At 37.3% G+C, this 23,663-nt stretch overlaps 3 protein-coding genes across 4 annotated transcripts; 1 reads left to right on the forward strand and 2 right to left on the reverse strand.

The window, feature by feature from the left end:
- Nucleotides 1–4,321, forward strand: LOC145781607 (transcription factor Atoh7-a-like). Its single transcript, XM_082593277.1, has 2 exons — nucleotides 1–107; nucleotides 3,910–4,321. Exons 1-2 carry the CDS (start codon nucleotides 43–45, stop codon nucleotides 4,100–4,102), a joined length of 258 nt encoding a protein of 85 aa, XP_082449403.1. The 5' UTR covers nucleotides 1–42; the 3' UTR covers nucleotides 4,103–4,321.
- Nucleotides 4,322–5,767: 1,446 nt separating this feature from the next.
- LOC145781924 (serine palmitoyltransferase 1-like) lies at nucleotides 5,768–12,625 on the reverse strand. Its single transcript, XM_082593620.1, has 10 exons — nucleotides 12,495–12,625; nucleotides 11,940–12,145; nucleotides 11,520–11,686; nucleotides 10,969–11,101; nucleotides 10,455–10,584; nucleotides 9,870–10,067; nucleotides 9,338–9,530; nucleotides 8,989–9,043; nucleotides 8,523–8,637; nucleotides 5,768–8,277 (listed from the first exon to the last, which is right to left on the reverse strand). Exons 1-10 carry the CDS (start codon nucleotides 12,546–12,548, stop codon nucleotides 8,095–8,097), a joined length of 1,434 nt encoding a protein of 477 aa, XP_082449746.1. The 5' UTR covers nucleotides 12,549–12,625; the 3' UTR covers nucleotides 5,768–8,094.
- A 1,170-nt stretch (nucleotides 12,626–13,795) lies between these two features.
- Nucleotides 13,796–22,481, reverse strand: LOC145781822 (serine palmitoyltransferase 1-like). Of its 2 annotated transcripts, XM_082593502.1 has the most exons (10): nucleotides 22,428–22,481; nucleotides 20,931–21,136; nucleotides 19,501–19,667; nucleotides 19,104–19,236; nucleotides 18,764–18,893; nucleotides 18,277–18,474; nucleotides 17,809–18,001; nucleotides 17,411–17,465; nucleotides 16,353–16,467; nucleotides 13,796–15,874 (listed from the first exon to the last, which is right to left on the reverse strand). In XM_082593502.1, exons 1-10 carry the CDS (start codon nucleotides 22,479–22,481, stop codon nucleotides 15,707–15,709), a joined length of 1,419 nt encoding a protein of 472 aa, XP_082449628.1. In that variant the 3' UTR covers nucleotides 13,796–15,706. The 2 variants fall into 2 exon arrangements, with proteins under 2 accessions (XP_082449628.1, XP_082449627.1); XM_082593501.1 differs by lacking the exon at nucleotides 22,428–22,481 and having other exon boundaries at nucleotides 20,931–21,806.
- Nucleotides 22,482–23,663: the final 1,182 nt, after the last annotated feature.

Genomic DNA, 23,663 nt, shown 5'->3' on the forward strand with positions numbered 1-23,663 from the left:
AGAAAGCGACGGCAAGCTGCAAATGCGAGAGAAAGAAGGAGAATGGAAGGATTGAACAAAGCATTTGACTCTTTGAGAAAAGTCATCCCTTCCATGAGTCGAAGAAGGTGAGTTTCAAGCAAAGTTAACTTATTTTATTTCCCTGTACTAATAACGTCATCACGTTATTTGCAATTTTGTTATATTGTAAACTGAAATGTCCGATGCGTGACCGACAGGGGAGATCACAACGGTTGCAAGTAAAGCCTACTGTTGATGGTAATAGGCTATAGTCTATTATTCGGATGTGATCTTATATTGCATCGCTTTTTCTTCTGTTTGGAGACACGTGATTTCTAACATCCTGTTGATCTAAAAAAAAGCTCCCAAAGTCAGCACACTCTCGTAGTGAATCCAGAAAGAAGTGCCCCAAGCCCCTCAAAATCGAGAAAAAAAAATATATATAGCCTAGGCTACTTCCTTGTTTTTGCTCGCTTCGGTCAATCACATTTCATTGACTTGATCGACGGCATTGGGCACGCCTGTCTAGCAATAGATTTAGGAGTAGAAAATTTTTTTTTTGGCTATATATCGCAATAGACTAAACACATTGTTTACCCAATTATTTCTCAAATAAATAGGCCTAAGCCTATTTTAGTATGAATAGAGGTAAGACCTATGAGGTGAAATATGCCTTGTATTGTATAGCTTATGATATGTATTGTAGGTTATATAGTGCAAAGGAGACCACCTGCTGTTTCATTTGTAGCTTGGGTTCAGTGCAACAATTTTTCAGAACCTTTATAATTTCTTTATAAGCAGAGACCGAACTTACCCCATCAAGTTCATCGTAGAACGGTGGTTCCCAACCTTTTGGTTGTCACGGGCCCCTCTAGACAAATTATTAATTCTGCGGACCCCTACCTAAATTTTGCCTCAACTACTGTATTGTGTCATATTGTATTGTCGCTATGACTCCTGCGGCAAATATCAGGTTAAACAGTTGCTCAAATAAGAAAATGAATGAATTGTTCAAGAAATGTCAGCAGTATTTGAATATTAAGGTGACCCAAAGTGCCATGCCGAAACTTGTTCAACGTAAGCAAATTTAATGAGAGGGCTGTTGCTGCCTTTCCTGAACTAAATGACTGAACTGTGGTTGAGTTTGACAATGCAACACGCATGTCATCTTCAACGTCCAGGCGATTTCGATGTTTAGTTTTTATTGTAACAAGAGCTGAGAATCCTGCCTCGCAAAGGTTAAGTGGTTATGAATGGTAACAAAACAATAATCGCTTGCTTTGCCAAGAATGGGTAGGTTTGCAGTTGTGAGCACCAAAATTCTTCCACAGTTTTTGAATGAAATTCAATGCGTAATAACTCTTTTAATCTCAAATCAATTAGGTCATCTTTACTGAGATCGTCATCGCTAATGTCGTTCAAGTCAAAAAGAAAAAGGATTTCGAATCCATGTTTCAACTTCGTTCGGCAGGTGTTCTAAATAAAAATAACGTCGAAATGACATTTTGCAGGGTTTCCAAGTGTGCGCAAAATTTTTCTCCCATAGAGATCAAAAGAGTACATTCTCTTTGAGTTTCATCCATCAAGATAAGATCTTCTAACATTGGAAAGTTAACGTAATTACCTGCTTCCAATCTGCGTTTTCAAACCGGCAACTTAGCTAAAAACGCCTTCAGTTTTTCAGCTGCATCAATTATTGTCACACCTGGTCCTTGATTATGCCATGCAATGCCATGATTAACACTTTTAATATGACCCAAAATATCGGCTAAGTAGGCCATGCCGAACAGAAAACTTTTACTCTCAAATAATTTTGAGAGTGGACTTCCTTTCGCTTTCAAAAGAGTTGATACCTCATTTTTTAGCTGCTGCAGTCGTTTTAAAACTACTCCTCTAGATAACAAACGTACCTCAAAATGATACAAAAGTACTTCGTAATCTGACCCTACTTCTTGACAGAGCGCTTTAAAAGTACGGTGTACTTGACACACTTGCATTTAAACAGAGAAATGAAAGTAAAAAGATCGCTTTTATTTTTTTTTCCGAAATTCATCAAGGTAATCACGGACCCCCAAATGCTTTCTCACGGACCCCCAAGGGGTCCGCGAACCGCAGGTTGGGAACCACTGTCTTAGAAAGATCTAAAAATCTGTTAATAGTGAATCACTGCAACACATATTGCAGCGCCTTCATCACACATTTAGGCTAAGCATGATTTTCTGAGAGTGACGTTGATTTGGGAATGATGACCAATAAAGTGTTAGTTATGATCTAGGCCAGTGGTTCTCAATCTTTTAACAGTGGGGGACCGGCAAAATTTCTATAAAATGTTCGCGGACCGGCAACCAAAGATCGCAGTGAATAGAATGAATATTTGAAACGTTTTGTTAACCAAAGTTGTCGTTGCGCACCATAATGCAAGGTTTTAGCATATGATTTGTATTCAGGACAAAAATTGGAATAAAACGGCAATCAAATCAACTCAAACAGAAAAATGTCAATCCATTTGCATACAAAATCAATGCCAGTGGGAAATTTGCTGCTGTTACGCTGCCGGTACCCTGTATGAGGAAAACGAGATATCAAAGAAGTTTCTAAAACACGTAGCTTTGTTTCGGCATCGAAGCGATTTCTTTACTTTGTTATTAAAGCTAGAGATGAAAAGGAATTGTCGTTTCTAAATAGCTAGTTGAAACAATTACCATCAAATCGATTGTTTTAAAAGTTAGGCACGAGTTCGTTTGCAAGACATAACCAGAATTGTGACAATGATGTTTTTCGAACCTGGACTGCAAAGTATATTGTAATTCAATCAAACTTTCTTTTTCATGAAGATTAAGGTCGCATGTGTTGACATCATCGATGCATGGGTTGTTTATCCAACAGTTTCCATGTCAAGGATCTTCATGCTACGCAAAATGATCGTCAAAATTGTTAGCCAACTCTTTCAAGTGTTGACTCACAATGCTCAGCACCTCTTTTTACTTTTTTCACCACTTCATTTTACCACAATTTTCCACAGCGAATCGGCTTTTCTTCATTCCATTCCGAAACGCTATTTTCCGCATAGTCTTTGAAAAACAAGATCTTTGTTCCAACTTTTCTACTCCAACGACTTTAAAATTTTCCAAAATCAAGAACAAAATTCCCCATTTGGTTATGTATTTCTGTGTTTCAAAACTTTTTGAAAACTACACGCAATTTGTCACAAAAACATTATCAACGGCACAGAATTAGGTCATCAAAAAGTTCACTTTTATTATCAAACAATTTTACGTGGAGATATGTCAGTTTTACAGCTGTGCATGGTTCACAGTGCGATCACAATTTTATAATATGCTAATGACTCCACATTAAAATAAGCTTTGCAAAAAGTAAGATCTTCTGCGGACCGGCAAAAAAATACACGGACCGGCACCGGTCCGCGGACCGGCGTTTGAGAACCAATGATCTTGGCTACTTCGGCTGAATTATAATTCACAGTCTCTTCAGACTTATATTGACCGGTAAGCAGAGTTCTCATCATGTCTCACTTTCTCGAATTTCAGAGGGCCGAGCTCCCCAAGAAGTGGTGACTAGGGTTATTGTATGGACTGGAGGCTGTAGCCCAATATAAAATGCAGGGGTGAAATTTGCTGCAATTTTCCAACAATAAATGTTATACTTCAAGAAATGCACTTATTATTGTCACATTCATCATTGTTTCCGAAGAATCCAGATGCTGAGACTTTGAAAAGTAGGCTTATACTGTAGGTTTTTTAATCTCGGAGTTCCAGATTACAAACCTTTCCCCTCGGCAAAGTTGCCTACAGCAAGATGAAGTCCCAGCCTGAAAAGAACCAATATAGGCCTTTTACGGCATGTAGGTCAAAATTACCTGCGTTGAAGTTGTTGTGCATGTATTTTCAGAAAACTTTCAAAATACGAAACTCTACGAATGGCGCTCAGCTACATCGAAGAACTTGATCGAGTTTTACATGGTCGATCTGACACCGAGGAATCGAGCAGCGAAACAGAAAGCAACGATAATACGACAATCATTAATTCTAGCCATGATGCAATTGTTAAGCACGAGATCCCAGAGAGTACTGAAGATTTTTAACAGTATTTTTTTCTGTGAATAGGTGACGAGCCTGCTAAGCTACAGTTTTTTCATCGGGCTGATGTAGCCTACGTTGCAAAGCAGCAGGGTTGCCAGTAGTCTAACTGTTGATCATGCCCAAGTACCCCAATCTATGTCAATTTACGTTGCAACCTCATATATACGCGCATCAGCTGACAGACTAGATACAATACAGGCAGCAAGTCGCTTTTAATTGGTAGCCCCTTTTGTAAATTAATTAAACTGCAGTGGTGTTTTTTCGCTATTCTTGCACAATACTGTATTCGTGTTGCTATCTTGTAAACTTTAGTGTTTTGTTTTTTTCTGACAAATTTATAAAAATCAATAAAATATCACCGCTTACTAAGTTATTTCAATGATGATGATTGTTCCAAGGTGAATACATCAAGCTGCGATACTTTTCAGTGCGCACAAAATTCCCAAATGCTTGCAACCTTTTGCGAAAGTTTTTAAAACAATGTTTTCTCAGCCATGGCACAAACATTCAATCAAAAAAAGTCAACAACTGCGGTTCATTCCAGAATATTTTCTTGGCGTTGACGACATCTAAAAATCCCTAGTTTAACTGAATATGAAATCGGTTGATCTGGTGATGCAGATAAAACTAACCCGGGTCTTCCTTGTTACAAGCAAAGTCAATGCAAAAATCATTTCCGAAATAAAAACCTGTGTTTTTCTCATGAGCACGACGCTGAGAAATTCATGAATAAATAAAGCAAGTTGGTTTTTTAAAAACAAAACTTATCAATCAGATGCGTCAGTTGGCAATCGTGTGAGAATTCATCCACCCTACTCTCGTTTTAAACTCAGATACAGTTTGCGAGATGAATAATGCATCGATCCAAGGTTTAAAAGCCGCTTCAAGTCAGCTATCTTCGTATGGAACGGAACACTGCACTGTGTTGTATTGACGTATTTGGAAATTTGTCTGCAGATTTTATAAACTGGTGACTGTTGGCGGTAAATTTTTAGTAACTCTATCGCTTCTAAATTGAAAAAATGAACTTGTTCCAACTGCCTGCCTGATAAATACGAATTCATAAACGTGACTAAATCATCATTCAGTATGCTTTGGTGGTTAAAGAGTACCAAATTATCACTTTGCTTTTCTGTGTTATCAATGAAGTTTATTAAATCAAACAAGACATTATACGAGGTGTTAAAACTTAGTCGAGTAGTTTGACATTTTATGCTTGCATTAGTAATGTACTTGCATAATGTTTTAACTGCGTGTTACAATGATATGAAACAATCTACCGTATATGCGAATTCTTAAGTACACTACTTGCTTGTAAAACATCATAAAAATTTAAAATCGTACGAAAACATGACAAACGCTCTTTTAGAAATCGTAATAATGACGAAGCTCTCACTTTAAAGATTGTTTCTGCAGCTTTGGGAACGTTAAAATATTACGTAACGCTTTTTTTCCGAATTTTTGACCCCCCCTCCCCCATGTAACGCCAACGTAACGCTTTTTTCAATCCCCCCCTCCCCCATGTAACGCTTTTTCACTACGAATTCAGCACAAAAAACTACCATTCCGTACTCGAAAGCGTTACGTAACGTTTTGCTTGAACCCCCTCCCCCCCGATGTGACGCTAACGTAACGCTTTGCATAAACCCCCCCTCCCCCTCGAAGGCGTTACGTAATATTTGAACGTTCCCTTTTATCATTCAAAATGTTTTGCTCTGTATGTACGTGAGAATGAACTGTCATCTCCGTATTGAAACACGACCAAATGTAATTCTATCTTTGAAAATGAAAGAACCGTTTGAAGAAATGCAAGTACTCAATGATTGTAAGGTCCATCTATCAACAGCTAACAATAACTGTCCTTTTTGCATCAAAAAAACAAAACAATCACAGCAAACAAACGAAAAGAACAGATTTTGTCGGCTATACCAGGGATATATGAAGAAGAGAATGCGAAGGCTTTTATAACCTCTGACAATAGAAGGGCTTCTGTTTATAGTTTTTAAAACAACGTTTGAAGCGTGAAATGACAATTGGCACCAATAGTAATTTAATAAACCTTGTTATGATAACTTGCATTGCGCTATTAGCATCAGGCCTGGATATTTACTGCATGCTCAATTGCTCATAGTTACTTGTAAATTCAAATACCCGTATACTTGCTTTACACCTAGCCTACAACAATGGCTTTGTTAAAAAAACCCCAGCTTACTGGTAGCCGTTCAGCTGTGTTTCTAAACAAGAATACTTTACATATGCTCCACATAACATTTGCTAACTGTCTTCTGTAGTTGACTGCACCAGCAGCACTACAAAATTTCTGCAATTAAAAAAAAGCCCCACATTTAACGCAGTACCAACTACCGCCCTTCTAGTGTCGTCAGACCAAAGCAATAGGTGCGAGCCTTCGTATCCCCTTCTTTAAATATTCCTGGACAGGACCCATCACAATATTTAGTGGATGTGAAAAAATTAGTGGCTTTTTAGTCACCAAGACTAGGTCGACACTAAATAAAACTTTTTTGAAAGGTCGATTTAAAACACAAAGATTCAAAAATTGTGAAGGTCCAGAAAAGTCGATATAGATATGGTCTTACTGAGCGACTTCAAATCCAAAAGATTTCACGATTCAAAATTGCATTAAAAAATTAATGAAAAATCAATTCAAAATTACATTCAATGAATCGCCCTGCGGCCTGCTGTGCTCCAAAGCACTAGGCTGGCTGTCAGACGAACAAGCTACCACAGCAAGAGTAGAGGTTGTTCAAGTATCATATGACGTTTGTCGTCAACCGCTGGCGCTCCTGAGAGCGTCATACGATATTTGAACAGCCACTTACGTAAGATCATTCAAACATGATTACGCAACACACACAAAAAAACGTAAATGCATAAGATAGGATATCAAAAGTAGTGTTGACTTGAGGACTGACCTACGCATGGTTGGCTGTTACAATAAATACAACCCTCAGATGAACTTACGAGAGCAGTAAGACATAATAATACATTTCCAATAGGAAAGAACTTAATGTGATCGATAAATAGAAGACGCATTTAACATGACAAGAAAGCCAAAAACGTACAATATACTATAGTATACAGCTATACACATTACACAATGTTATGTACATGAATAAGATGCCAAAATCACTACATTGTTTCACAATGAATTACTTGTGGCATACAAAAGAAAGATTTTTTAAATGCTCATTGAAATAAAATACCTTTAAGGGAAAGACTACTTTTATAAAACAAATGTTTCTATTTTTTATATCAGAAAATGTTTAGAACAAGCCACAAAACCAAGTGCAGTAGTAGTCGGTGTTGTTGGTTAGATTTCAAGTAAATGATAAAAATTAAACACAATCGATTCTCAAGCATTTCAGCATCAATGGTACCGGAAAATTCGCATCTAACTTAACAACTAACAAAAGAGAAATACTAAAATTCGAATTCAAAAACAACTTTTGCATAATCAACTACCAAGGCAACAAAAAGCTGCAGACTATTGTTCAAAAACCGTCAACAGAAATTTCCAGTTCTACAACGTACGCATAGAGGTAAAGTATAGAAAAGCAATTTGTACGCTGCAATGCATAGGCGGCTACGTACTGAGAAATCTCTACATAATGGAATGCAAATAGCTATGCAACATCAAAATGAAACTATGCTTCTTAAACCTAACTTCAATTCAACATCTTTATGAGCGTTTTATTCAACCACATAGATATTACGTTCATTAAAGAAATTAAATTTCACCATTTGTAAGTACGCTACCATCAAGCCGACAGCTGTAAAACAAGATTTAATAACATTGAAACCACATCAGTTGATGCCAACTCTCGCTTTATTAATGCGAAAACTGATCTTCCATTAACACATCAGTTGATGTTAACACTAGCCTTATTTAACAAGTTTCAATGCTCTGCCGCAAAATGACAATATTTATTAATGTACGCAACCTAAACTGTGGTTTCCGCCCCACTTGACACAACTAGGAGTGCTCTCGTCCCATTGCAACATCCACAGCTCTTTGGATGGTGGTTGCAGCATCTTTAAGTTCCTCTTCGCACATTTCCACAGAAACTGCCACTCGGATACTTGCTGGCCAATCAGAAAATAATTCTTCATGCTTCAACCGACTCGCAATCGTCAAGCAAACCCCGTTTCTCTGGCACTAAAGCGAAAGAAATTAACAATAGAATTCGTTCAATTCATCAGTTCGCCTTGTTCGTCAATTTCTTCTAATCCCCTAGAGATGACGAATTAACGATTTAGGCTAACTCTACTGTGTTTGAATGATGATGTACCACTCATTACAAGTCTATTCATTGACTCAATGTAAAAAAAGGAAGATTTGTTAGTAATTGGCTATAGTGAGCAGCAGAATGTAAGTCCAAGATGCACAGAAACGCAACTCACATATTCCACTATCGTCTGCAGAAATTGTTTGTCAGCTTTTGGGGACACAGGTTCCTTCTTGCGGAAATGGAACGACGGCGACTCAGAATATCCGGTTATTTCAATATCTTCGATTCTAAGTTAAAAACAATCGAATTTCAGTTTTTTGTTACGAGACGAAGAAACATTTTGCAAACACTTTGAGTGGCAGCTGACTTTGGTGGCTTTTTAGTCTTTCGCTGCTATCCTTATTGTGCAAACTAGTTGCCGTGTGTTTGTTGCAATTGTACAGTTTTTTTCCTCACCAAAAAAAAAAGAACTATCGGTGGGGACGCCAAATCACCGGAAACCATAAAACAGACTCAGCAAATTGATGTGATGCTGCGTGTGTTTCAAAATGACGATGCATTTATCGCAGATGTGCGTTTGTCTCAGCGCTTCACAACGCAGGTGCATGAGAAAAATATTTTTCCTTGATACAACTCACCGTTTAAGAAGATCTTGGAAACGAGCTCCGTTCTGTCTCAAGCGAGCGAAAATATCTAAAGAAGAAGACAAATGAATATTTCAGCGCCACATCCGCAATATGATATTTACGAGCGTCGAGATCTATTGCGGCTATCACGGATCATGACGTCACATCTCTCGCATTATACGAGCAATGGTCGCCATTATTTTGATTCAGTTCACCTTTGTGTAAGCCTAACTAGCTAGTAAACCAGCCTCTTGTCTTACTGGGTGGGTGGTCACGGTTTTGGTCACTTTTTGAAGGGGATGTTTGAATAAAAAAAAGCAGTTTTGCAGTGCAACACAAACAAAATATAAATACGAGTAACCTGGATCTTTTTCCACTACGTTCAGTCCTTCAATAGCGCCGCGTGCAAGTAGAGGAGGCAAGGAAGCAGAGAAGACGTAGCCCATGCCAGATAGACGCTGATGGTTGATGGTGAATTTGCGGCCGCAACAAAAGCCACCTGTGGACGCAAAAGCATTTTCCAACGAGGCGCAAATCAGATCCACCTGGAAGACCTGAAATATTTCGAAATGTGCGAATGATTATCAACAATGTCTGTCGACAATCAACAATCAAGAACAATCGTGTCACAGATTTTGAGAAAAAAAATATTAGCAACCAGCCAGAGCTAGATTCACAACAAAAATTAAATGTAAGCAAACTCTATTTGACAAAGTAAGCAACATATTTATTAAAATTTGGTCAATACTGTTATAAGTTGAAAAATCTAGGGCTGACTTTCTTTTTGAAATGTCAGCCTTTAGAGCGACCCTTTTATGGCTCTATCAGTCCATGCCATAATAGAAAGCTTTGCGTTTTACTGTACAACACCGTTCACCTAGCTATTAACTTACAGGGATATCGAAATGTTCGGTAACCCCTCGTCCATGCTCGCCAAGCACTCCAAACGACAATGATTCTTCTATGAAGAGCCGGATCTTGTATTTGTACTTGAGCTCTATCAGCTTGGGGAGGTCGCACAAGTGGCCGGTGTTGATGTAAATCCCTTCCACGATGATGAACTTTCTCACAACGGACGCTTTCTTGGGATCCTAAGATAAATTTGTTGTTACGAAACAGAGATCTAAGCCAGTTCGATGCAATTTTGAGTTTAATAAATCAATGCGGATTCAATGACTATCACAACGAAAATAATCAAGAAAATTTGTTTTCTTCAAAGCCAATGAGATGTAATGTGCGGCTAGATTTATATAGCACATTCTTCTGCAGTATATTCCTAACTACCAAACCCGGTCTTTTGTACAAAGATTCACCGTCTGGAGAGATTGAAGTAATTGCAGCAACGTAAAGAAAGAGCTGATATGCTTACTGGATTGCTGTAACATGAAAAACGATGCATTTAGAGACGATTATTCTACGCTTCGCAACGTTAAAGTAACAAAAAATCATTTTTTATTGCCAGGGCATGGAGCGCTTACTTTCTGGTCTATCTTCTCTTGCAGTTGAATCTTTTCTTCGAGATCTTTCATGTCGTTGTGCTTGAAATAAATAACTTTGCTTCTCGACGCTTGCAGACCTTTTTGAATGGCAAAGCACGCGGCTTCGTCACTGCAAACAAACGAGTATACATATATAAGCGTTTAGAAGGAAGCTTAAATTGCAGAGCATTACTAATTTATTTAAATGCCGTGTACAAGATCCGCTGGAGGTTTTTTCTTGAAATTATTTGATCTGGTTAAAATCTTACCACAGTAAAATGTAACGCAAGCAAAAAAACTGGTTAAAAATACTTTTAAATTGTAAATAGCAGAACCACAAATGCAGCTCAGCTTTACGAAAGGTGCGCTGGGTACAACTAGCATGAGCTGAATGGCATTTCATCTTGTTCGATACATTAAACATATTCTTTAACGCTGCAGGCCTTAGTAGAGTATCTACTCTACAGTCTACACACTACAGATACATAAAAAAGTATAAAGTAAAAGCCATTACACAAATATGATATCTCCTCGCTTGGAATACGCTGGAATGGCACTTCCGATGGTAGCAAAGCCATAAGAATAGATGATCGCTTCTTCGACACCCATGTACTTTGCAATTCGTTCTTCAAGCTCCAAATGCACATCTGCAACATCACGCACGCAATGTCGTTAAACTCGAAACTGCGATGAAGCATGTAGCCTACCAAGATTAACAATACGGATTGACTTATTGTGAAACCGTTATTTTCAAACTGAAGAAGACTTTTCTAAAACTTCATCCCGAAAGTTTTAAAAACTTGAAAAGGTTTGACACCACTGATCCACCCACATAACAAGATCGCCAGTTATCTTGTACTTGAAGACTTGAAGTTGTGTTGCCAATATGTAAACTATTACTGTATCGTATCGTACTATCGTACCGTATCTAGTAACTAGTATCGTATTACCATCGAATGGTGATATTGATTTTTGCATTCCGCCCTGCCGGTGGAGCTGTTGAGTTTCACACACAGTGATTGTAAGATTTGTAACAAAGCAGGAAGCTGGAGAACTGATGCTTACCGACAGTACCGTAGAAGCCTCTCGGCCCACAAGAACCCACGCCGTATTTTCGAACACTCTTTTCGGTGACGTCAGTGACGCAAGAGTTTTTGAGCAAACCAAGAAAATTCATCGACGCAAAATTCTTACATTCCATGCCATCAACGACGACATTCTTCCCCAAGTCACTGCAACGAAATAAACCAAAAAATGCTAAGAATGACTTCTAAAAATGGTACAACAAACGATACAGACAGGCAACATAATCTATTTTCAACAAATGGTAATGATTGGATTAGTGCGATCGTGACGATACTGGTGAGCCTCATGGGCGACATATGTATCCACCGGTGGCAAATCTGATTACATTTGACTGCCGAGAAACAATATAAGAACATTTCCCTGATGAATCAATACAGTTTATACGAGAAAAACACATACCCGCTAATGATCCGGTACGGCGTGCTTTCCGATAAGGTTTCTTCAAGCGGAGGAGCAAGCGGCTCCGGTTGCCAGTCTCTTATCAGTTCCTTCTTTTCCGCTTCCGTGGGTGGATCCTTTTCATGGATCGTGTAGCTTTTGAAGAATAATAAACGAATGATCCAAAGTAAAAGCAATCCTTCCAATATGAAGTGGTAGAATGGCGCCTGGGAGTTAACAACGTGCGTGTGTGTCAATCATGTCATTCGCTTAACAAAGTATTTTTACAATTTGTATGCAAACTTAACGAAGCAAATTTAACAACATTGAGAAATGCTGCACAGCGCAAATATATTATATAAATGAATTTAATTGCATTTCAGAATACTCTTATCAACATATTAATGAAGCTGCAACCATCTCTTTTTCCTCCAAGTGTTAACTAGTCAAAACAAAACAAAATGAGGACTCATACACCCAGTAAAACTTTTTAAATGTTTAAAAAATAAGTAGCTTAATGCCAGCGAATATCATTGGCAGAGACTAGTGAAGTAAATTAGTAAAATAAGTGAAAACCTGAAGTGCCGATTGAATGGCGTCGGCGACCACCCATGGCTTGTCCCAGTCCATTTTTACACTTGACCAGTACCAACGACCACCAGAGTTCTTTGCACAATCACTAAGTTTCTAACTTAAATCAATACAATCTGTTGAAAACACAAAATTTGTGATGCAGATAAGACACATGCGATCAGTGATTACTGGGCTAGAAGAATCTATATTTTTTGCGTTGGTATGACATCTTACAACGATAAACAGACAAGAAAAAACTACTTTCTAAACAAATATTTCAACAAGATATAGTGATAAACCGAAACGAGTTTTTCTTTTACATTAACAGTCAGAAAATGGTTTTGAAGCACATTTTCAACCACATGCAGCACGGTATGTTCAATTTAGGTTGATCGAACTTTCTAGAAGAACAAGTTCTGGTGCGATGGACATGTCAAAAAGAACGCGTCTTTTTTCATTTAATCACATTGTGACGTCCATGCCTGCCTTGTTCTTCTGAAAAATTCCAACTATCGAAAGTAGCACGGTGTCCATTGTTTAAGGTTTCTGTGAGGGCAAAAAATGCAGTTTTCACGTCATAATCTGGGCGGCTGGTGCGAAACAATACTATGATCAACAAGATATCGAGCAGAGACAGCAGGGAACAGACTCAGTGATTAACAACTTCTTCAAAAGGCTTCTTATTGATGCAACTAATACAACTACGGCATATAAAAACTGAGAAACATGATGCAATAAGGCGTGTACGAATATCGAATCAAAATCGTGGCCACGGCACGCAATGAATAATGAAATCTGAGGTTTTGGGTGAAAAACTTTAACAAAGAGAGCTTCTTGTGCAGGAATAGTTATGGCACGTCATTAGCATTAGACACATTCACGCAAGCGAATTCAACGAGCAAAGCTAAGTATGAAAAAACATTGATGTAAAAACTATACTTTCAAGTTATGATAAGTAACGCTAATCGCTATACATCTAATATCGCAATATATATATATATTTTTTTTTTTGTCGTATCCAGGCTTACACCCAGTGGTTGAAGATTTAGATTAAGTGGACGGGAAAGCAAGGAAGCCAATCTTCGTGTCCACCTTCAAACATGCCTTTAAGTGTCTTGCTAAAGACACAGCCGCATGCTCATGAGCGGTGTCGAACCGGCGCCCTTTCGATTGCCGTTCCAACGCTCTCACCACTCGGCTATGCAGCCGACTGACGGCTGCATTGCCGAGTGGTGAGAGCGATGGAACGGCAATCGAAAGGGCGCCGGTTCGACACCGCTCATGAGCATGCAGCTGTGTCTTTGGCAGGACACTTAAAGGCATGCCTGAAGGTGGACATGAAGATTGGCTTCCTTGCCTTCCCGTCCACTTAATCTAAATCTTCAACCACCAGGTGTAAGCCTGGATACGACAAAAAAAAAAAATCGCAATATATCTACGCAGTAACTAAGCGGTGTCACTTTCTGTTGAATCATGGCTGCTAAGAAATATGGCCTGATTTGATACACCTCTAAAATTTTATATGCAAACTGTTGCCAAAAGTCCAAGCGAAATTTTCCAAACATGATACTTTTTCTCTTTGCTTCACGCAGGTGATAAGAGTAGTTCTGACATCATCACTCAGTGAAAGATGAGAAAAATAATTTTTAGACAATTTCAGTCGGACTGTCGGTAACAGTCTGAAAAAGTTGCAAAATATGAGAAATCAGGCAGCATTTCCAGAGAGCCACGGTTAAACTTAGCAATATTGCAGCGTTCTGACAAACTATGTATACACTTGAAGTCACACTGTCAGTTACATTTTCATTGCAAAAAAGGGAAATAATTCTGCTGCACTAAGACACTGAGTGACTGATAAAATCGTTTTTTATCACTTGAAACAAAATACTTCAACGTTCCTTGCAACAGGCATGGGAATACAATTGGTGAGAACAAAATGTTGTCATAAAATAGGTTTTCATTACGGAATCGCAATACGTGATAGCATAGCTTTCAAAGTAACGCAGAGCGTCGTGGAGATTAAATAAAATCAGCAGTGATGCCAGGAAACTAAAAATATTGACAAAAATGGTGTGATGCGCGAGATTAGTAAATAATCTACATTGAGCACCCCAAACGCATATTGAAAAAGTATAGATTTAAGTAGGTAAAGCAAAGTATATATAAACATTTAACCGAGTTTTGGGGTTGTAAACACGCACCAAAGAGCATGATGTATTTTCCTGTTACTTGAAAAATAATACAATCAAGAAAAATGCAGCGACACACACATTGTGAAGCAATTAGTTGCTTAAATTTTTACTGCAAAACTGCGTGACAAAATAAAACAGCTATTACAGTTTTATTTTTTATTTTGAGAAACATCTGCAACAGTACAACATGTATTTACATTGCATTTATACCAATCACATTTTGTTGCCTCCTCATGCAGCTTGGTAATGCTTTACGGCTGTGCGATAGAAAGTAGGAACAGTACATTACGGGATACGCAACTCCGCTGTTCCGGCAACATTAGAGGGATCAATTGCCAATTTGACATTTTTTTACGCCTTGCTACTAGCTTGGTTTCAACTAAAAGCCTTAAATTACTTTAAAACCAACTGCACTTCTTCTACAACCCATAAAAGCACATTATTTTATACACGAGAAAAAACGTAACTAGTGTTGCGGATAAGCCGAAAGCGGGTGTAGTTGCGCATCCCCATGACCTACAACCCTAGATAGAAAGTAAGCTCAGTATCAAATCCTTAAATTAAAATACTTGGCACCTTGCAACATGGTTGGTTTTGATGCGAAAGCTCCGCAAAAAACGATGGACGGATGACAGTGGTGTCACGTACATACTGTAGCATCATGAGTACATAGCGACCATCAGCACACAGCACGCTTCGTTTTTTCATTTCAGGTTACGTCAACTTTCTCAAAACGTACACTTTTTAAGGCAAATGATAGAACACTGAAATCAAACAGTCACCAGATTGCACGGCTTCAAATCCAAACAAGGAAGTACCGGTATGCACTTTTTATTTAAAGTTTCTAATTCATTGCAAACTGTTCGGTAATCAACATTTGAAACATAATTACATTGCACAAACACTTAGTTAATACGAGACTCCATCTGATTACAGATCCTGGTTAAGTGACGGATATAAACTACAGAAAGTGATCTACTGTACACTACGCTAGACTTCCTATACTAAAGCAAATAAGCAATACTAGACACCGTCAATGAAAGCCTGCCGGATGACACAGGCAGCTTTCTCAAGGTCTTCTTCGCACATTTCCACAGAAACTGCCACTCGGATACTTGCTGGCCAATCAGAAAATAATTCTTCATGCTTTAACCGACTTGCAATCGTCAGGCAAACTCCGTTTCTCTGGCACTAAAGCGACAAAATATACTTGTTGGTTATGTTTAAAAAGTAAAAACAACTACAAAAACGCACAAAGGAACGCCTGAAGCCTATAGGCTAATCAAAAGTCATATTAATTCTTGAAGTAATTGTCCAACATATACAAACCAGTATTGCATATTACACAATTCGTGACATCCAGTGAGCATAGCTTAACACTTATTCAAAACATAATCTTGCTACGGTAAGCAAAACCATACCGTGGTTAGTGGTTACATCTATTCAGCACACCGAGAATATTAAATAGAAATAATATTTTTATAGTTTCCTGTTTCTTTACAAGGTCAAAGACCATATGAATTACGCAGGTGCAAGCAAGGGGCTGTTTTCACAATAACAATTTAAACAGGTGCACACTAACGTTTAAATGATACCATTGCAACCGACTAAGCCAACATTTTCCTGCATATTGTCCATGTCTTATTTAAGACAAAGATGAAAACATTACTTGTTCAACAACTCGGGACAAAAAATTCAAATCTTCTTCTGGTGAAACAGGAATTTTGCGGCGCAAGTGAAACGTTGGGGAATCCGGGTATCCAGTAAGTTCCAGGTTGGGAATTCTGAGTGAAAACGAATCAGTTACTTGGTGGAAAGATGGATTTGTTCAATGCGTTGTTGCTTCGCGTGCAAGCGTTTCGGTAAACGCCGTCTGTTTCTAGTTTCATGGATAAACTCAAAGTGTCCACTGGCCCAGAAATAAAATTATCAGCTTGAGATCATGACCTCTGAGCATGGAAAAACTTGATTAAACGGGCTACCTTATTAAGACAGTGACAATAAACTGCATAGTAAATGCCCAAGAATTAGAAAACAGTTGGAGGAAATGGAAGCAATCATCAATCTATTTCTACAAAAACGCAAGAGGAAAATGAGAGTAAACCAGTTGACAATCTCTGCCTTCACAAAGTATATGATCAAGGACATTAAAAAAATACTCATAGAAAAAAAAATACTCATAACAATTATGCGCAAATCTGCATAAAAAATGAAGTACTTTGGGATATGATACAATTTTGGTAAAGAGGTGACTTTCTTCAACCATATACAGATAAAACCAAGCAACCACACGGCATTTAACATAATAACTTACATTTAAACTGAACTTAAGTATAAACTACGAACGTTTTCGGCCATACATGCACAATTACACATGTTAGCCCTTTTCGAGTTACAACGAAAAATAACTGATTTTACATCTACATTGAAGACAAATAACTGATCTACAGTACACAATGCATTGAAAAACGGAGATGAGGCTGCCAACTGGGAGATGAGGCTGCCAACTGTTCGAAGATTACATTTTGACATAAGAGAACATGGTTTATGGGCGGTTGTGGGCTATCCACTGAATGTCATTCAATACGTTTGCTGCAAATTAGACAACTTCTAACACTTAAAAACCTTACATTGTACTGGTCCCTTCGAACAAACTGTCAACAAATTCACTTTTAGCATGTCATCACATATCTTTTTACTTCAAACCATCAGCCACTCAGTACTTACTTGGTTAAAAGTGACTGCATCAGTCTGCCATTTGAACGTACTTTAGAAAACATATCTAGAGAAAACAAGAAATTCATTTTATTATAAAAACTGCCCCAATAGTGGGAACTTCACTGTGGAATTATTTTGGCTGAGACGCCATTCATAAAAACTTTTCTCTCCAATCGCAAGAACTAGAGCTGTATGTAAACTGTGATAATTACGCTTAATTTAAGCTAAAGCAATAGTTGTTGATGTTAACGTAACTCCTGCTTCATTTTTCACTGATTACATTGTTTGTTGTCCATACAATCTGGCAACGTCTTCAAAATATAAAAAATGTCATAACTATAAACGGCATGAAATTTTGCCTTAAGTTAAGGTGAAAATCACATTGTTAGCAGAACAAGTTATCGGACCTGTGTCTTCATCCATGATTTTCAAAGCTTCCATTGTGCCCTGAGCTAATGCAGGAGGCAGGGATGCAGAGAAGACATAGCCTTGACCGGACAGACACTGATGATCTACCACATAAGCTCTGCCACAGCAAAATCCTCCAGAAGAAGCGAGCGAGTTTTCCATGCTAGCACAGATCAGGTCCACCTTTTTAATCTAGAAATTAATACAAACAAATAAATTTATGAAGAAAATTTGTGACAAAAAACTATTTGACAATAAAGAGAGCAGCTTTAGCTATAGTGCAACGAAGCATCCCAGACAGACAAGCAACCATTTTTATATTGATTCAACATCTTCAAAATAATATATATGCATCATTGCATCTTAAGAAACCAGTGAACAAAAAGACTAGCCAAGATTTAAAAAGCATTTAATTGTCAGGAATCAACAGAAATCTGTTAAGAAAATTTGAATTATGAAATGTTTACTGGAATATTGAAGTGTTCAGTGACACCACGACCATGCTTTCCCAGCACGCCGAACGAAAACGACTCCTCTACGAACAGACGGACTTTGTACTTGTACTTCAACTCTACAAGACGGGGCAAATCACACAGCTGTCCAGTGTTCATGTAAATTCCTTCCACGATCATGAACTTTCTAGTCACAGACGCCTTTTTAGGATCCTGTACAAAATCAAAAAATCATGTGTTCCGTACTAGTAAGGTAAAACTACAGTAATAAAAGAAAAGTAACAAAAAGGTAAGCTAGGACACCAACTACGAGAATATAGGTACCGTACACAACATTCTAACACGGCCGACTTGTCGCAAGATAATTCACTGCGACCGACCTGTCGCAGAGACATCTAACGGCATCTCACCAAAAGGGTAACAAATGAAAACACAGCAAAGCTCTTAAAACTTTTTTTTAATAAAAAAGTAGTTTAGTTTCTATATACAACTTCATAAATACTTTCAAGTCGAGCTGGTGTTGCGCTTTAAGTTTCTTTTCTAAATCCTCAAGATCGTTGTGTTTGAAATAAACAATGTTACTTCTCGAAGCTAGTAATCCCTTCTGAATGGCAAAGTAGACTGCTTCATCACTGTAACATGCAAGACATGGTTGAACATCGAAGAAAGTGGTTAACTTGTGATGTGAAAGCTAATATCTTGTAGCAAAAGTTAATTACCGGTACACAAAGACACAAATGGTGTCTTTGTGTAATTAGCACACTGTTTGTGTACCATAAACATAAAACTACATGTTAGCAGGATCCATATATTATAAATGTAAAATTTTACTAAAAACTTACGCAAATATTATATCTCCTCGTTTTGCATAAGCAGGAATAGCACTTGCAACAGTTGCAAATCCGTAAGAGTATATGATAGCCTTTTCGCAGCCCATGAACTTTGCCAGCTGCTTCTCAAGTTCAACATGAACATCTAAAAAGATAATTCCATGTTAATTCCTATTTCATACTGAAAAAGTTAATAAACTATTGCAAGAATGACAAATAATGTTAAGTAATTCTGCAAAAATGGAAAGAGCAGTATTATCATTGTTCATTTAAGATAAAAAGTGTCAAGAAACTAAGCTCACAAAATTTGCAGCAGCACAATATACACAAGCAAACCTTACACAGTAAGTAGCTGAAAGATATTTTTAAGAATGATTTAATTTGCACAGCTTAGCAAACAGTAACACACCTACTGTCCCATAAAAAGCTCTTGGGCCACATGCCCCAACACCATACTTCAAAATGCAACGAGAAGATGCTTCTCCAATCTTAGAGTTGCTTGAAAGTCCAAGAAAATTGTTCGATGCCAAATTTAAACACTCGTAGTCATCAATATTAATGATTTTGTTTGGTCGGCTGAAATAAAATCTTAAATTAATTTACTGACATTTGGTTAAACTGGTTAATACTAAAGTCAGTTTATTTTTTAGTTGACAGAAGTGATAGCGCCGTCAACTATTTTGCCGATTTTAAGCATCAAGCGCTTTGCGTCATTTTTTGTTTTCATGGAAAATCTCGTTTCACAATGTATTCTGGCCAGCGCGACTCATCCGAATTATCCGCTTTTGCGTTGGTTCGAATGGCTACCTGGAATACAAGCGGAAGAAGCTCGCCAAATGGTGATCAGTGATCACTCATATTGTGAGCAGTATGCGAGAACGAGGGATCAGAGAGAGAAAGCGAAAAATCAATGAATGTCATCGCGGAGTTTGGAGAAACTTTATTTTAAGAGCTCTATGCCCCTGAAAAGAGCGATGTTGGTGCAGTGGACCTCGTTAAAATAAGATTTATATATATATGCTAAGCCATCACAGCACGCTTGGAACAGTGATAGGCTACCTTTCCGAGTAAACGTTTTCAAGGCTTGTTTTTGAAATACAACACACCAATGCCATTCAGTGCTGCTGTGGAACGCATGTTTTCACTTGGAAAGGACATTATGCGAAATATGATATATGAAAAAAGGACATACCAAATGCAGCAGATTGTCAGACAAATGTATTGAAATGCTTGTGTTTCTACAAAGAAATAACTAATAAGCTAAAGCAGCTAATTACAATACAGTCTCAAAACATAAAACCTGCTCTCTATTTATAGCTATTGTTAGCGTACACTTGGTTGAAATACTTCCGTTTTGTGAGCAACTGGCTAAAATAGCGCTAGAAATTAGCACTAACGCCGTCAATTTCTTTAAGAGCTGACGCAGTACTTTACGCCATAAAGTTTTTAGGCAATTCGCACTGACGCCGTCAATTTATTTCATTGACGCGTACAACACTGTGTATGATAAATGTTGTTTTGCACATTAATGAGAAAAGTCCATCACAGGTACATTTACCAAATACTGTAAGAACCAATTAGGTATTGTTACTCCAAATCTGCTTTTGAATGCAAGGCTTTGTTCAAACGGTATCATAATTGTTGTACAATCTACATTCAGAAATGTGCACCTTTCCGAGAAAATATAACCACTGTCAATACTTTAATTGCAAATTATATATAAAATCTAAATATTAGGTGTCATGATTTGACAATAAACTTAGATTACAAAAACTGCACAAGTTTTATTCAGTGTCTACCTATATACGATACAAAAATGCAACAGTTAGTACGACATACCCAGTTACAAGACGATATGGCACAGAATTAGCAAGAGTTTGTTCCAGCGGTGGTACCAAAGGATCAGGTTTCCATTCAGCAATAAGGTCTTCTTTTTCTTGTTTGGTTAAAGAAATTCTCTGATGAATTTTATAACTTTTGAAGAATATGAGGCGAGCTATCCAAACTACAAGCAGCCCTTCAAGAATGAGGTGATATAAAGGGGCCTGAAAAAAATTTTTGTAATGGTCAAAACTAGTTAAACATAAAAGCTTATGTCCCAATGACAGTATGCGAGTGAAAAACAAAATTAGGTTTTCAAAAGCAATAATGATAGCACAGAAGAGAAAAAAGGCAAACTGATAGATATGAACAAAAACTTTAATAACCAAACTTATGCTTCCATCCAGCAGCATTAACAAAAATTTTAACAACAAAAAAATAAGAAACGATTGATTTATTCTGAATGACAAGTCACAACAAAAAGACGAAGTGGACATTGAAGTCAGCTGTTCTCTGAGTAATTAGCAGTGTAACCGAGATTACATTAAGCACCACCAACTTTGGCCTTGAGACAAGCTTGCTGCCTTGATGAAAAAACTAACATTTGAACACATATACCATCACGATACTAATGGATCGATAAAGGAAGACTAAGCTCATGGATTGGTGAAGAAGGAAAACTTATAAACCCAGTAACTCTCTGGCAGCTGCAAAATGTTTGAGCTGGAGTTAGGAAGGGCATCCAGAATATATTCTCCATCAGTGGTTCTCAAACTTTCTTTGTTGCAATGCCTTTACAGAAGTTTGCAGGACTTTCGATGCACCCAGCAATAGGAAATTCAGTAATTTCTATTTATGTGTCTCCAGCCTTCATTTGGCTGGCAGCAAAGTGAATTACAATTGTATGATTGTTAAATCATAATCAATAGCTATAGTTTTATAGCAATGAGATCAAATGCACATTGCACATATCAAGAAAGAATTAAACAATAAATATTATATATATATATACTATTAATACTACAAAAGTGCTCAATGCCAAGCAGAGCAAATATTTATTCTATTTGAATAAGGACCTTCTGATGATCCTCCTTTTGGGTGAAACAGGCTGTCAAGGGTATGGAGAGTAATAACTATATCAAGAAAGAATAATATCTGCAAGTATTTTATTACCGCAATTGAGTTTCGATACAAAACAAAATTATTGTGTAACACGCTTGAAGAGTTGAAACGACACACCAGCATCAGAATCGGTTTTAGTTTATTTATCATATAGTATAAACATAAAAACAATAAGAAATATCCCATAAACTGTGATGTGCCATATGACGAAGAGATAGTGAAAACACCAGGGTGTCACAACAAACAATTAGAGAACATCTGTTCTATGATACTATTCTCCTTACCATCACAATAAGACTTGGGTATTTTTAACACAACTTAATGGTCAAATTTGCAATGTAAAAAACAAAACTATGCAGGATACTTTGAAACAATGTCAATTTGTTTACTAGCCTGATATATGCTATAAATAGCTTCTGCAAGAAACCATCTTTCAGGATACTCCATTGTTTGTGCTTCAAGTTCAGGTACCAGTAAAGTAACAAAAGACTAGATTAAATTAAGCTAACATCTTGCTTAACTCAGACCAACGTAACTCTGATTAAAATGTATCATATAAGGAACCATAGAATTGTACTTAAGTAGCATAGCAAAAAACTTAACTTATGTAACCTATAGATGATGAAAGTGTTTTATCATAACAGGAATGTGCAACCCATGTTCCACTACATTATTTCTTGCAGCCCGTGATACTCAAAATTTTTCAATTTAAAAGTAAACTTCGAATTGCTCGTAGTTCTGTAAAAGAAAATAATATTTAATAAGACTGGTAAATATACGCAGAAACAAAAAAAATCACATTCACCCTTGATTAAACAAGTTTTACTTCTATTATTTTTCTTAGCTTTCGTAGTCAAATAAATTTTTTTATTATATTGTCTTGCAAATGTACGAGGTGGCCTGCAATAAATCTGTTTTTGGTGACCAGTATCACCTGCTGTCATATGATATGTAATCCTACAATCGTGCTCATCAACTCTTCCAACGTTCATTGTATGTAAATTTGTAACAGTAGATATTTAATAAACTCTTAAGCTGACGACATCCAAAGTGGCTCACTGTGACTTTTGTGCATTGTTTTGTTTTGAATATGGACAGCTTTGTCTGATGCAAATAAATAATAATAATTAAATTGATGTGGCCCGCATTAAAATTTAATGTTTGGCCTACCAATAAACAAGGCTGCACATGCTTGATTTATGTTATAGTACTTCTTATGAAAGTTACAGTTAAAGAACCGGCCGATTTTTCTAAGGAAAGAAACACAGCAAAACCTTACCAACCCTGAGGCTGAAGCTATCAAAAATATTTCCTGACAACCGCCCAGATCAGAGTTGCCACATAGAAGTTGCTTTTCCTGCCAAAAAACGTGAAAATGAAATGCTGTCAACCCACGAAAAAAAAACACGATGGAAAAACGTTTTTCTGAAACCTACCAAGCATTTCTACTTATCTATTTGAAACATCTTGGAGCTGATCTTAAACTCTTTTTTTTTTTTTTTTTTTTTTACTTTTTGTTTATTGGGTATTGTAACATTGCTGGGAAAAAAAATCCCAGACACAAATATACAACACTTAGAATTGTTCATTGAAATAGCTTACCACTGAAAATTCTGCCGTAATTTAAAG

The sequence above is a fragment of the Aplidium turbinatum genome, chromosome 13, assembly GCF_918807975.1.
Source record: "Aplidium turbinatum chromosome 13, kaAplTurb1.1, whole genome shotgun sequence".
Lineage (NCBI taxonomy): Eukaryota > Metazoa > Chordata > Ascidiacea > Aplousobranchia > Polyclinidae > Aplidium > Aplidium turbinatum.

What these genes read in the sequence shown, in the direction of transcription:
- LOC145781607 (XM_082593277.1), top strand. Translation starts at nt 43, where the DNA reads ATGGAAGGATTGAACAAAGCATTTGACTCTTTGAGAAAAGTCATCCCT. An exon ending in CCTTCCATGAGTCGAAGAAG is followed by an intron (nt 108 to 3,909) that starts GTGAGTTTCAAG and finishes ATGTATTTTCAG; the next exon opens with AAAACTTTCAAAATACGAAA.
- LOC145781924 (XM_082593620.1), bottom strand. Translation starts at nt 12,548, where the DNA reads ATGGACTGGGACAAGCCATGGGTGGTCGCCGACGCCATTCAATCGGCA. An exon ending in CCATTCAATCGGCACTTCAG is followed by an intron (nt 12,146 to 12,494) that starts GTTTTCACTTAT and finishes GTTAACTCCCAG; the next exon opens with GCGCCATTCTACCACTTCAT. An exon ending in CCGTACCGGATCATTAGCGG is followed by an intron (nt 11,687 to 11,939) that starts GTATGTGTTTTT and finishes ATTTCGTTGCAG; the next exon opens with TGACTTGGGGAAGAATGTCG.
- LOC145781822 (XM_082593501.1), bottom strand. Translation starts at nt 21,409, where the DNA reads ATGTCCACTTCGTCTTTTTGTTGTGACTTGTCATTCAGAATAAATCAA. An exon ending in CGAGGAGATATAATATTTGC is followed by an intron (nt 18,894 to 19,103) that starts GTAAGTTTTTAG and finishes TGCATGTTACAG; the next exon opens with TGATGAAGCAGTCTACTTTG. An exon ending in TGTCCCGAGTTGTTGAACAA is followed by an intron (nt 15,875 to 16,352) that starts GTAATGTTTTCA and finishes TTGTCGCTTTAG; the next exon opens with TGCCAGAGAAACGGAGTTTG.